The sequence below is a fragment of the Rhinoraja longicauda genome, chromosome 7, assembly GCF_053455715.1.
Source record: "Rhinoraja longicauda isolate Sanriku21f chromosome 7, sRhiLon1.1, whole genome shotgun sequence".
Lineage (NCBI taxonomy): Eukaryota > Metazoa > Chordata > Chondrichthyes > Rajiformes > Arhynchobatidae > Rhinoraja > Rhinoraja longicauda.
Window position 1 is genome coordinate 46095421 of NC_135959.1, and position 15347 is coordinate 46110767.

General features: G+C 41.7%; 2 protein-coding genes across 2 annotated transcripts in view; one reads left to right on the forward strand and one right to left on the reverse strand.

Moving 5' to 3' along the window:
- Nucleotides 1-15347, reverse strand: part of sap18 (Sin3A-associated protein) — an 81285-nt gene that overhangs the window by 27740 nt on the left and 38198 nt on the right. The window lies entirely within an intron of this gene.
- The window catches only part of lats2 (large tumor suppressor kinase 2), a 48246-nt gene that overhangs the window by 6922 nt on the left and 25977 nt on the right, over nt 1-15347 (forward strand). The window contains exon 3 of the mRNA XM_078402433.1: nt 3055-3539. Within this exon, the coding sequence (XP_078258559.1) occupies nt 3201-3539 (339 nt within the window). The 5' untranslated portion in view covers nt 3055-3200. The remainder of the gene's footprint in view (nt 1-3054; nt 3540-15347) is intronic.

Sequence of the window (15347 nt, forward strand, 5' to 3'; positions counted from 1 at the left end):
GCAGGAGATCCAGCAACTTGCTCACAACTTTGTGCACGATTCTTCAGTGCTGACAAGATTATATATCTATGCCAAGAACAGAAGAGATCATCAAAGATAGCAAGGTAGTCAGTGTCTGCTGGGTAGAGCATTTGGACCTTCTTAACTGAAATTACAATGTATGTTTCCCTAACCTCATTTCATCAACACACTATCTGCTCCTATCTTGCTCCAGCTCAACACATGGTCAAATGGACCATGGGTACAAAATGAGCAACAAAAACCCCTGGAGCAATTTTTATCCTAACTGTAGCTTTGTTCTCCTTTCTAAACTTTCTACAATAATGAGGTGTCAAAGATCTAACCAGCAAATCCACCATTTCCCAATCGCAATGCAGAACTGGGTAATGCAAAGCTGTGTCATTCATTGGCACAACAATCTTCTTTACTGCAAGTTTGTTCTTTGCTTCAAATAAGCTTCCTGCTACCATAGACCTAGATGGAATACAACGTAGCAAAGTGTGCGGTGATGCACTTTGGTAGTAGGAATAAAGGTGTAAACTATTTTCTAAATGGGGAGAGGATTCCAAAATCGGAGGTGCAAAGTAACTTTAGAGTGCTGGTGCAGGATTCCCAAAAGGTTGCTTTGCAGGTTGAATTGGTAGTAAGAAAAGTGAATGCAAATGCAATGGCAGCATTCATTTCGAGAGGACTAAAATATCAAAGCAGGGATGTAATGCTGAGGCTTTAATAAGGCACTGGTCAGACTGCATTTCGAGTATGTGAGCAGTTTTGGGCCCCATATTTGATGAAGGATCTGCTGGCATTGGAGAGGGTCCAGAGGTTTATGAGAATGATTCCAGGAACGATTGGGTTAATGTATAATGAGCGCTTGACAGTTCTGTGCCTGTACTCGCTAGAGTTTAGAAGGATAAGGGTAAGAATGATAAATCTCATTGAAATTTACTGAATAGTGAAAGGCCTGAATAGAATGGATGTGGAGAGGATGTTTCCATTAGTGGGAGAGTCTTGATCCAGAGGGCACAGTCTTAGAATAAAAGGAAGTACCTTTGAAAGTGGACGAGGAGGAATTTCTTTAGCCAGAGGGTGAATATGTGAAATTTATTTCCACAGAATGCTGTGGAAGCCAAATCATTGGGGGTTTTTTTAAGCGGAGATTGACAGTTTCTTGATTAGTAAGGGTGTCAAAGGTTATGGGCAGAAGGCAGGAGAATGGGTTTGAGAGGGTAAGATAGATCAGCCATGATTGAATAGCGGATTAGACTCGATGGGCCGAATGGCCTAATTCTGGTCCTATGACTTATGAACATGGCCTAACCAGTACATGGAATGGGAAACCGTCTAGTCTACATCATCTCCACTCTTTAACTACTGTCATTCCACACTCATTCAACGAACTGCACTATGCGGATGGCACTTGAATACATTCACACTCTGTAACCAAGCGCCAAGTTTTATCATTAAAGTGTATGAGAGAATGGGCCTTGCATTGATCCTCCATAAAAGGAATGTCTCTACCAACGTCCCATTGCATAATACCTGACAATATTCTGGAAAATGTGGATCAGTTTTTCATAGATTGGAGCCAATCCTCAATGAAAGCAGGCAAATGCAAAGAAATTCATCACTGCAGCCACCGCATCCAGCACAGCCTTTGGTCACTTGAGTAGAAGTGTTCGAAGATCAAAACTCAGACTAGCACGATGCTTATGGTCTACTAGACAGCAGTGATCTAGGCTCTCCTGTATACTTTAGAAACATGACCTACTTCCAGCAGGCTCTCCAAAAGCACTGGGAAACTAACTCCCAACACCATCCAAAAAGCTGTCCAGTTTCATTGGCAAAACTAATGTCAGCATCTTCTCCCAGGTCAACATTTCCAATTTTGTGGTTCTAATATTTCTCCTTCCAGGAGAGAGAAAACTCAAAGCTGCCTCGCAGGAGACTGGGAGAATAATATTCTTATTGATTCTTGGTGGTCTCTGCCTGATCATCTTAAAATTAAGGAGCATCGGAGATGGCAACCTACTTTAGTTTACTTTCGGAAACAGATCCTTCAGCCCACCGAGTCCGCACCGACCATTTCATACACTAGCCTACACATACCAGGGACAATTTACAATTTTTGCCGAAGCTATTTAACCTCCAAACCTGTATGTCTTTGGAATGTGGGGGGAAACCGGAACACTCGGAGAAAACCCACACGGCCACAGGGAGAACATAAACTCCATACAGACAGCACACATAGTCAAGATCAAACCCGTGTCTCTGGCGCTGCAAGGCAACAACTCTATCGCTGCACCACGGTGCCGTCACTCTGCTTATGCACAAGCATAAGGACTAAGTAGTTTGCTAACTTTAACTCGAACTACTATCCTTAAAACAAATCTTTAAACAAAATGAATTGGTGTTTGTGTCAGAAGTAACTGGAATTCATAAGTAATTCACTGGAATTCACTGCTTACTGAAATAGTTTTTGTTTTTCTCAGAAATAAAGGATTGGAGGGGCCTCAACACTTGGCTAGGAAAAGAGATAAAAACAAGCTTGAATTCTTCTCTTTGCCAACCAGAATATCCTGCTGGAAATTGTGCTTGGTGGTCACTTGGCAAGGACAAGGTGAAACTTGGCAGTGAAGGCCTCCTGGGTCCATGTTTAAAAGGACCCCTCCCCCCAGAAATTGTCCAACCTTTTTTTCTATCAAGAGTTTGGAACTTTTAAGAGAGCAGGAAAAAAGAGGGGAAATATTAGCGCAGGGAAACTGTGCTTTCTTAATCATAGGGCAATTAGCTACATGGGCATCTAAGTACAGGATGTTCTTGGCAGTTTTTGAAAATATACACATTTTTCACAGTTTGTTTGGAAATATACTTGGAACTTTGGATCTTTCAACCTTTTTGTTGAGTTGTTGGAAGATTCGTGCACATGTGCACGTACTTGCAGATGCATGCAAAGAAAAATTAAATATTAATACAATTAATATGAATACAATTAAATGTTTCCTTAGAAAATATTGCATTAAAAAAAATATTACACTCTTTTCTTCTACGTTTCAGATGCCCATGAGAATGAAATTAACGTAAATTGCAAGACCACGAGTGAACATCTTTGATTGCAGCAAACTATTAAAACTTCCTGAAAATCTGCCTCAAAAAAACCTGCAAAAAGATCTTATTTATGAAAAGCAAAAGTTGTTTCTGTGATGAGGCCAAAGACATTTCCAGCCACTTCATATGCTGGAAACAGCCGCCAAAGACTACAGGAAATTCGGGAGGGATTGAAGCAACCGTCTAAATCTTCAAATCAGGGTTTGAATGTTGGCTCTAACAGCGAAGTCCAACTTGATCCGAAAGCCACTGCTGGAAAAGATGCCACCAGACAGCAACAGATGCGACCTGTCCCAAAATTTGGCCCTTATCAGAAGGCTCTCCGTGAAATCAGAAACTCCCTGATGCCATTTGCAAATGAGTCGGGTCAATCCATCAGTGTTGAAGTAAACAGGCAGATGCTTCAAGAATTGGTGAATGCTGGATGTGAACAGGTATGCCTCGCCAATGCTACCTTTTGATCATGTGTGATTACTTTATAAGATGTCATGCTTTGAGTACTGCCAGGAAATAAACCATTCACTGGCCTCAAATGTAATGCAATGGTTGTAAGATTTTCAAGAACTGAGTACCAAAGGAAGATAGTGGCAAGAAGTAAATGATTGAAGCAGGAGGAATAAGTGGTAAAAAGCGGCAGTGACACAGTGCTAATGCTGCTGCTGTGTAGCACTAGACACCCAGGATCGATCCTGACTACGGTGTTATCTGTATGGAGTTAGTACGTTCTCCCCGTGACCATGTGGGTTTTCTCCAGAAGCTCCGGTTTCCTCCCACATTCCAAAATCATACGTTTGTAGATTAATTAGCTTTGGTAAAAATTGTAAATTGTCCCAAGTGCTAGTCCACCGGGATCGCTGGTCGGCATGAACTCGGCGTGAACACGCCCCAGGTGTCTCCTGCAGCTAACCTTGAGGGCACGGATGTTAAAACCCCCGGTTCTTCTTAAACTCCCTTCCTCACTAAAGAGGAGAGATGCAGATGTGAATACTGGATCAACTGTTTCCATTTCAAGTTGCAACTTGGAAAGATTGTTGTTGGTTTGCCATCACTTGGTATATATCCTGGAGCTTCCTGTACAATGGCACCATGAGAATATTTTCATCAGAAGTCTGCAGCAGTTCAATGTGGTTACTCACTACCATTTTAAGAGCTATTTGGGATGGTCAGTAAACACTGGCTCTGCCAGTGTACACACAGTATGAAAAACAAATAAATTAAAAGCAAAAGTCATAAAAGTTGTCAGTAAACTATCAGAATCTCTAATTACGAATATAGTGGCAGGGCATTTAGAAAATTGCAATATAATTGGTGGCACAGTGGTAGAGTTGCTGCTTTACAGCGTCAGATCCTAACTAAGGGGTGCTGTCATTACGGATATTGTACGTTCTCGCCGTGACTGCGTAGGTTTTTCCGGATGCCCGGTTTCCTCGCACACTCCAAAGATGTACAGGTTTATAGGTTAATTGGCTTGGGTAAAAATTGTAAATTGTCCCGAGTATGGAGGATAGCGTTAGTGTACGGGGATCGCTGGTTTGCATGGACGCGGCAGACCGAAATGCCTATTTCCGTGCATTATCTCAAAACTAAACGAAACAATAATTAGGCAGAGTCAATATAGTTTTATGAAAGGGAAACAAATTTTGATACTGCCAAGAGGTGTTTTGAGGATGTAGTTAGGAGGTGATGTGGAATATTGTATATATGGATTTTCAAAAGACATTTGGTAAGTATCACATTGAAAAAGGGACCTGAGTAATATTTAGATTTGTTTTGGTCACTCTGCTGCAGGAAGGATGTCATTAAGCTAGAAAGAGTGCAGAAAATATTTACACTGATGTTGCCAGGTCTTGGGAACCTGAGCTATAGGAAGAGTTTGGGCATAATGTGACTTTATTCTTTGGTGGGGTGATCTTATAGAGGCGTATAAAATCACGAGGGGCATAGATGGGGTGGTCTTTAACCCAGGGTTGTGGAATCAAGAACCGGAGGACAAAGGTGCGAGCTGAAAAATTTAATAAGGACCTGAGGGGCAACTTTTTAACTTGTATGGTGGTGGGTATATGGAACAAGCTGCCAGAGGAGGTAGTTGAGGCAGGTATAACAAAACTGCATTTAAAGGGCATTTGGCCAGGTAAATGTACAGGAAAGGTTTAGAAAGATAAGTACCAAACGTGGGTAAATGGAACGAGCAAAGATGGGGCATCTACGAATACTTAAAGAATAGAAAAAAATACAAATAAATGCGTCCTTCTAGGATTAGTGGCCTTCTACCAGTGGAGTCACAAAAAAAATCCAGCCTTAGCAATTTGCAACATGAACGTTTTCAGCCTGCTTTTGTAGAGAAAAGAGCCTGTCCTTTTCAACCTAATCCTTCAAGCTCTAATCTTGAGGAATATGGGCCAAATTCAGGCAGGTGGGACAAGTGTAGATGAGGCATTTTGGGCAGCGCGGGCAAGTTAGGCTAAAGGGCCTTTTTCCATGCTGTATGATTCTACAGCACAAAATTTCCTCCTACAACTCTATCTAACCTTGTAAAGATGTCCAATCATACATGGTGACCGTTTTCAGATAGTCATACATCAAGTCATACAGCACGGAAACAGGCCCTTTGGCCCAACTCGCCCATTTCGACTGTTGCCCCATCTACGCTAGTTCCACCTGCCCCCGTTTGGCAAATATCCCTCCAAACCAAAGATACTAGAGGAACAAGATAGACCACTCGCCCCTAAAAACCCTAGTATGTCATGACGCCATTTTAGTAGGCAGAAACTTGCAGAAACTTAAAAAGAAAAATAACAAAAATCTGTGAATTGATAGATGAGATATATTCTTCATTTAAATGGTATCATCACACATACTGTTCCCCCAAAACACTGATTACACTACGAGAGGCATAACGAATGGCGGGTTTTGCCTACTAACATGGCTCCTTTGCGTACTGCACTTCAGTGTTGCCGATTTCAACGGAGTGGTCCATCTTGTTACTCTAGTATCTTTGCTCCAAACCTTTCCTATTCATGTCGCTGTATAAATGTCTTTTAAATGTTGTTGTAATATCTATCTCAACTATCTCCTCTGGCAGCTTGATTCAAATACCCTCCACCCACTGTGTGGGAAAAGTTGCCCCTCAGGTTCCTATTAAATCTTTCCCCCTCTTGCCTTGAACCTATGTCCTCTGGTTCTTGATTCCCCTACTTTGGATCTATTCTATCTATTGCCCTCATGGGGGATACATTTTTTTTAAATCCTTGAGCAGAACACATTTGTGTGGTTGATAAAATTACTGTGAAGTTTTGTGAAACTCTGCAGATTAGAGGCTACCTGATATATTTCAGACTGTCGGAAATGGTTCTGTATGTGCTAAGCAACCCTATTTATGCAAAACAATACTGAGCCCAACTTTAGTCTTTCTTCCTACTCTGATCTGATTCAAACTCACTATATTTGCTGATACAGTCGACTAGAACAATCTCCACAAGTGGTAAAATTAAATGCTCTAAGGATAGTTTCAAACAGCAGTATTGTTGGATAATATTTATTTGTGATTTATATGATAATCATAATCCCTAAGTTCTATGATTCATTATTCTCAAGTACAACATCTGCTAGAGTTTGTGCTGTTGTTAATGGGATCTTGCTAGGTATAACATTGTAGCAGTGGTCACTTCTACAGTATAACATTTGGAGCATTCTGAGATTGTGAAAAGCATATAAATGCGTTTAGTTTTTCTTTCTTCACAAACACGTCACATTTTAAACTGGCTCCCATTAGCAGCAAGATGAAGACCCTGTGTGGTGAGTTGAGGCAAAGGAACGATTTCTATTGGGAATATCTCCAATCCAAAGCAAAACAGAAATGTTATACTGAGCCAAAGTGTGTTTTATATTACTTGCTATGGCGTAGGCATGGATTAAAGCTGCGTAGTTTAGTTTTCAACAAACTCCTGGGAGAGGATTCCATCAGCATTACTGTTGTGTGAAAATTTTTAGCAACTAAAACAAGGTTTGCATTTTCTTTGGCATCTGAGTCCTTTTTTATTTTTGCAATTCTAATAATCCCAGTATTGTAGAAACAAAATCAATTGGCAATTAAGTCAAATTTAAAGGAAGGTTATACTAATTCTTAAATCCAGTAACCATTTTGTGAAATACAGCTTTGTGTAAATTTATGATTTGGTGGCATTGCATGTGATCTGTCTTGTTTTCGTTTCCTCGTGTTTAAAGTCATACAGCGAGGAAACAGGCCCTTCGGCTCAACTTGCCCGTGTCAACCAACATACACTAGTCCCACCTGTCTGCATTTGGCCCATTTCCCTCTATAACTGTCAAAATGTTTTTAAAATGTTGTGATAGTACCTATCTCAACTATCTCCTCAAGCAGCTCGTTTCATATACCCACCACCCTTTGTGTAAACAAAAAGGTTGCCCCTCTGGTTCCTATTAGTACTTCCCCCCCCCTTAAACCGATGTCCTCTAGTTTATTCTCATTTGCTCTCAGTAAAAGACTGTGCATTTACCCTTTCTATTCCTCTCATGATTCTATACAACTCTATAAGATCACCCCCTATCCTCCTACGAGGAATAAAGTCCCATCCTGCTCAACCTCTCCCTGTAGCTCAGACCCTCGAGTCATGGCAACATCCTCGTAAATTTTCTCTGCATCCTTTGCAGCTTAACATCTTTCCTACAATAGGGTTATAGGTTTATATATTTATAACATACCGTCAAACGTGATGATTAAAATAAAGTAAAATTAATGAGGATTTTTCAGAAGTTTGAAAACGCATCAGGAATTCAGGAATAGTTTCATCCCAGCAGTTATCAACCAACTGAAAGGTCCTCTCATCAGCTAGAATGTGGTCCTGATCTATCTACCTCATTGGAAACCTTTGAATTACCATTAATCAGACTTTATCGGACTTCAATGTTATATCTCACACTGAATGTTCCCACGGATCCTTTATCCGTGCACTGTGGACGGCTCAATTGTGTTCATGCATAGTCTTTTCTGACTGGATAGCATGCAAACAAAAGCTTTTCACTGTACCTCTGTACACGTGTCAATAATAAACTAAACTAAACATCTCCTGTAAACTTCAGCCCTCTTACCTTAAGGCTATGTCCTCCAGTAATATTTTCATCCGGGGAAAAAGGTTCTGATTGTCTATGCCTCTCATAATTTTATATACTTTTGTCAGGTCTCTCCATAACCTCCATTGTTCAAGAGAAAACAATCCAAGTCTGTCCCTCTCCTTCCAGCTAATATACCCTAATCTAGGCATCATTCTGCTAACCTCCTCTGCACCCGTTCCAAAGCATTCACATCCTTCTTGTATTGGGGTGACCAGATCTGCATGCAGTAGTCCAAATGCAACCTAACCAAAGTCCTATAAAGCTACATTGTTACTTTGTGACTCTGATATTCCATACCCTGACCAATGAAGGCAAGCTGCCACCTTTACTACTTTATTTGTATCACCACTTTCAGGGAGTTATGGACTGTATTCGATATTCAAGGTGAAAACTGATGAATTAGTGTAAATTTTGTAAATTTTAAACTGATAATAAAGAACTCTATTTTCAAAGGTTACATAGTTTTTATTTTGCTGATTTGGGGAGCATCCTGGATTATTTTCTTACCAATTGCAAAGTTTCTGCAGTTAACAGTACTTTAATCAATAGAAAATTATACATGTATCATTAATTCCCAATTTTATATGTAATTAGCATTTATACAGCTAGTTTTGTACTGCCTTGTATGATTTTTTTGAGGTTGTCAAACTAATCCTGACTAGCAACATGTATCTGCGATCTACATAACTGTAATACTTCTGGAATTTACGCAGCTATTGCAGAACCAGGGAGTGTAAATAAATCCAGAGCTAGAAATGTAAGCATGACAGCTGGAATTTTTGGGTCCTGTGAGGCAGCCATAAGTACTTATAACTCTTTCTCTCTGATGTGTGCCTGGATAGTGCTTGTAAAAGTTCAAGTAAAGCATGGTTTCCCCTTTTTCTGGTTCCCTTGCCACAATTCAATATTTCATTACTGCTAGATTAAAAATTACACCATGACATTTCATGTATGTGCATTATGTTGTCAATTCATGAAAAGCCTGTTCAACATCAACTCTTAAGATTAACTCCGAATATATTTAAAGATAAATATGAAAGACATTAAGAGTTTTAATGTACTTAATATATGCTCTGCAAGTGGCATGTTACTGCATTTTCAAAATATAAATACCTTGGGCTTGCTGTAGGGTGAAAAAGGATAGTTAGACCAGAGGTAAGGAGAGCGAAGTGGAGTTGATTTAATTTAAAAAAATTCCCCAGTTTTATTTTGGTTTGTTGTCTCGTGTATCGAGGTACAGTGAAAAGCATTTTGTTGCGTGCTATCCAGTCAGCTGACATAATTCAATATATATAATTGATATATAATATTACAATATAAATTATAGATATAATAAATAATTGACATATAATTTGCTCTAGAATCTGAATTTACTCTTGATGAAATGGGCAAAAATGAATTATGATGCATTGTTTAATACATAAAGTGATGGAGGAACTCAGCAGGTCAGGCAGCATCTGTAGGGAGAATGAACAAGCGACGTTTCACGTCAGGAGAGTCAGAGGAAGGGTTCCGATCCAAAATGTCGCCTGCCCATTCCCTTCACAGATGCAACCTGACGCACTGAGTTCCTATTGCACTTTGTGTTTTGCTCAAGATTCCAGCATCTGCAGTTCCATGTGTCTTCAAGCAATCATTAATATTGTCTAACCACATTGGGTTGGCTAAGGCTGGATTGTTCCCAGAAATTTCTGTTGAGGTGGCACAGACAGCACCTGGTCATTAAGTATGGTGGCGCAGTGGTAGAGCAACTGCCCCACAGCACAAGAAACACGGGTTTGATCCTGACATCTGGTACTGACTGCGTGTGGAGTTTGCACATTCTCCATGGGTTTCCTCTGGGTACTTCGGTACAGGGTACTTCGGTTTTCTCACACATTCTAAAGACGTTTGTAGTATAATGGGACTCTGTAAATTGCCCCTAGTATGTAGGGAGTGGAAAGGAAAGTGGGGTAACATAGAACTAGTGTGAACAGAACAGGTGATTGTAGAAAAAATGGACTGCACAAAAAAAGATGTGCTGGAGTAACTCAGCAGGTCAGGGGCATCCCTGGAGAACACGGATAGGTGATGTTTTGGGTCAGGACTCTTCTTCAGACTGATTTTAACCATACGGGAGTGGTGTTTGTCAGGAGGTTCTGAAGCAGAATCCATTCCAAGAAGGTTCTTGACCCGAAACGTCACCCATCCATGTTCTCCAGAAGTGCAGCCTGACCCGCTGAGTTTTTCCAACACTTTGTGAACAGGTTTTTGTTAGTCAGTGTCCATTCAGTGGGTCAAAAGGCCGTTTCCATGCTATATCTATAACTGGTTACCGTTCCTATAGTGAATTTTTTTGCGGTCGATCCACTGATAACCCACTGAGTTCCTCCAGCAGTGTGTGTTTTGCTCAAGATTCCAGCATCTGTGGTCTCTTGAGTCTGCAGCGTGTTATATGATAGTTGGAGTAACTCGGGTTACTCGTGTCAGGCAGCATCTCTGGAGAAAAGGAATAGGTGACTTTTCAGGTCAAGACCCTTCTTCAGACTGATGTGTTATATGATGTTTAACTGTCTCAGTTTTTACTCATGCTGTGCTCACAATAATTGTTCTGGCAGCAGAGAAGGTTTTTGCTGTTAAACTATTAATTAATGGAATGTTTTTAGTCAGGAGGCTTGAGTATTTTATTCCTTGGATGGGAGGTGGAGAAGCCCACAAGACTTGCAGCTGCTCAACGCTGAAATGGTTGGCTCTGAAAAATATCACGCTGGTTAACCATGTGCAAATTATGAGAATAATTCTCCTAAATGCTTTCCAAATGCCTCGAGAGCTGAACCCAGGACAACTTGTCCTATGTGTGGCTGTTCTTGCCTTTCAGATGATGCAAGTTTATTCAAGACTGGACTGCCTGCTTAACTGTTTGTGCAGAGTCTGAACTACAGCCACAAGCTGGTTTGCAGATGGCTGTAAAAATGATCTTTGCAGCCCTATTTTATTCAATGCATTGTTCTTAACTGAATTTATTTATTTTTGGAAAGCTTGCCAAAATAAATGTTATTTTTTGCTGAAATATATTTGTAACGAACTACCGTGAATTATGGTGGAGGACAATGTAAGAGCAGCAGTGATGATTTTTTGAAAGTATGCATAATGTTCAGAAGTTAGCCGTTCATTCAGTTCTACAGCAGCAGACTTAATTTAATTTCCTTAATTCAGGGCTCCTGCCATTTGGGCAGAATTGCCACTTGGGTGGAGGCAAATAAGTTAAACCAGAAAACTAAATTGACAACATTTTAAAAGACATTTGGACAGATACATGGATAGGAAAGGTTTGAAGGATATGAGACCGATTTCTGTGGTGTATGTCTCTATGACGCTAATATTTTGTGTACAGTTTATCAACAGAAATAGATAAGATTCATAATATACATTCCATTTTAACCACAGATGAGTTAACCTAAAGGCTATGGAGAAATTCTATAGTATCGATCTTTTGAATCTACATCCAAGAGTGAAGAATGTGTTGTCATATGTCCCGAAACGGATCAATTAAATTCGTTCTTGCAACAGCACTGTCGGAGCCATTTGTGTTTGTACTAGCTGTTTAGCATATTATATTATTTTGTATTTTGCTGTATTATTTTTGGACACTTGGGGGTTGTCATGAGATGAATACATATATGGGCCTAACGTACTGGGAGGAGTCAGAAATAGGTACTATCTGGGAATGCAGAGAGGGGATGCGTCAGACACGGAGGGGCCATGGTGAGATATAGTTCTTATCAGTCTGAAGAAGGGTCTCGACCCGAAACGTCACCCATTCCTTCTCTCCTGAGATGCTGCCTGACCTGCTAAGTTACTCCAGCATTTTGTGAATAAATACCTTCGATTTGTACCAGCATCTGCAGTTATTTTCTTATACTATAGTTCTTACCAGACCTATGACGAGAGAAAAGCTTGGAGAGATACCAGACCAATGACGAAAGAAAAGCTTGGAGAGATACAGATCTGTTTGTACATAAACAGAACTGTTCCGGCAGACCCATTGTTTCTGCATGTTCATGTCCCACCAAACTTATTTCCACCTACCTCGACTTCATCCTATCTCACCTGGTCAAATCCCTCCCCACCTACGTCCAAGACACCTCACATGCTCTCCGTGTCCTCGATAACTTCCGGTTTCCAGGCCCCCACTCCATCATCTTTACCATGGATGTTCAGTCACTCTACACTTCCATCCCCCACAAGGATGGGCTTGAAGCCCTCCATTTATTCCTCGACTGTAGAACCAGCCAATCCCCATCTACTAACCCACTCCTCCGCCTAGCAGAGCTGGTCCTTACCCTTACCAACTTCTCCTTTGACTCCTCCCACTTCCTCCAAACCAGAGGCGTAGCTATGGGCATTCGCATGGGCCCTAGCTATGCCTGCGTCTTTGTCGGGTAGTTGAACAATCCCTGTTCCGGACGTACACTGGTCCCATCCCCGAACTCTACTTCCGCTACATCGACGACTGCATTGGTGCTACCTCTTGTACCCATGCAGAACTCACTGACTTCATACACTTCACTACCAATTTCCATCCTGCTCTTAAATATACTTGGACTATCTCCGACATCTCCCTGCCGTTTCTGGACACTCACCATCTCCATCACAGGAGACAGACTAGTGACTGACATCTACTATAAACCCATTGACTCGCACAGCTATCTGGACTACACTTCTTCCCACCCTGTCCCCTGCAAAAAGTCTATCCCCTACTCGCAATTCCTCCGTCTATGCCGCATCTGCGCCCGGGATGAGGTGTTTCACACTAGGGCATCAGAGATGTCCTCATTCCTCAGGAAACGGGGCTTCCTTTTTTCCATTATAGATGAGGCTCTCACCAGGGCCTCTTCTATATCCCGCAGCTCCGCTCTTGCTCCCCCTCCCCCTATTCGTAACAAGGACAGAATCCCCCTCGTTCTCACCTTCCACCCCATCAGCCAGCGCATCCAACAAATCATCCTCCAACATTTCCGTCACCTCCAACGGGACCCCCTACAGGCCACATCTTCCCATCCCCTATCCTTTCTGCGTTCCGCAGAGACCGTTCCCTCTGTAACTCCCTGGTCCACTCGTCCCTTCCTACCCAAACCACCCCATCCCCGGGCACTTTCCCCTGCATCCGCAGGAGATGCAACACCTGTCCCTTTACCTCCCCCCTCAACTCCACCCAAGGACCCAAACAGTCTATCCAGGTGAGACAGAGGTTCACCTGCACCTCCTCCAACCTCATCTATTGTATCCGCTGCTCTAGATGTCAACTTCTTTACATCGGCGAAACCAAACGGAAGTTCGGCGATCGTTTCGCTCAACACCTTCGCTCAGTCCACCTTAACCAACCTGATCTCCCGGTGGCTGAGCACTTCAACTCCCCCTCCCACTCCCAGTCTGACCTTTCTGTCATGGGCCTCCTCCAGTGCCATAGTGTGGCCCACCGGAAATTGGAGGAACAGCACCTCATATTTCGTTTGGGCCCAGCAGCCCAGCGGTCTTTACTCTTGATCCCCAATGTGTGACCACTTTTGTTACAGAACAAACAAGAACCTTGGGGCTTGGTGGTAGGTACGTCGGCTTTCATTTCCTTTGTTGTCAGATTTTCTTGCACCTGTGCTTCTACAGGCTTTGCAGTCATTGCAAAACTGCTTCTGGCTGTTTGCTGCTTTTCTCTTGCCTTAGCAAAGGTAGGGCCTTTGACAGTTGCAACTGGCTTAGCTTCCTGAATGTTCCCAAAAAGTGGATCTGATAGTATCTTCACTCGTTTCTTTATGGTCTACCAGGTCAGGAAATATAGCTCAATATCCAAGCTTTTCCTGTATCTCACCTGCCTTATCCCTTCACTTGTCTCTGAGCTTGTAAGGCAATTTTAGAAGGATAATCTTCATATTGGAAGCGAAATTCATTTCCTGCATATAGGCGAGATGTTTCATTGCACTGCAACAACCTCTTAGGAACAGTGAGAATGCTTGCAATGCTTTCACATCTTCAAATCGGATCGCTGATCAGGCCAAAGCCTTGGCCATATATGCAGTGGCAATCTTCTGTTCATTGCCAAAAAGCTCTTTAAGCAGCTTCCTTGCCTCAAGATAGCCCTGGCTGAAGGTAAGTGTTGACAGCTGCGGACTATGTCTTTTGCTTGACCTTTTATATATTGCTCCAGAAAATGCAATATATCACTGTTATATATATCACTGATATATCACTGTTATATCACTGTTAACGTTAGTCTTTCTTTCCACTCCTTTCTCAAATGCCCTGATGATGCTTCTTGATTTCATAGCATCAAGTACATTGAGTCTTGTCTTGGTTGCTGCCATTGCAGCATCTAGTTCCAATCGTTCCTTCCGTCTTCTCAGCTGTTCCTTCTGTCTTCTCAGCTGTTCCTTCTGCCTTCTCCGCTGTTACTCCCCTAGTCTCTTCTGTTCTTCCCCTAGTCTCTTCTGTTCTTCCTCCAATTGTTCTTCCTCCAATTGTTCTTCTTGTGCCTCAATCTCTTCCATATAGACAATCTGTTCTTCGAGAACGGCCAGATCTGCCTTAGCTTTTATCCTAGCAAAGATGCACACGATGAAGAATGAGATTTGAGACTCAATTTAGAGTTTGAGACATTTGAAGCACTGTCTTCAGGTCCAATGATATCTAAGTTTACACCACTCTGTCGTGAAGCACTCTCAGCAATGTAGTGTATAGTTTGATGACCAATCTTGAATAACCACACATTAGAATCTTGTGTAAACCCATTGTAGGTGTCCACTGTTCGGTACATCCACTGATTTTGCTTTTCAAGTTCATCTGCAGGCAGTGATAACTGTATCAATGTTTCGTATTCTTCTTTGATTTCATCATTGAGCTGATTAAATTGAATCAAGTTGGATCGTACTTCATTTACATTTTCACTTGATTTCATTAGCTCTTTCGTGGCTTCCATTAACCTGCTAGCTTGTTTATATCTTTTGTTTTTCCTCGTCTCGTGCTTCTCAAAGAGCAATTCACAGCTTTTGGCTGTGAGTTTGATCATTCTCTTTTCCACCGTTTCAGAATCTTTTCTGATGTCGCCACCTTGTGGCTGAACATCAGGTCTAACCACA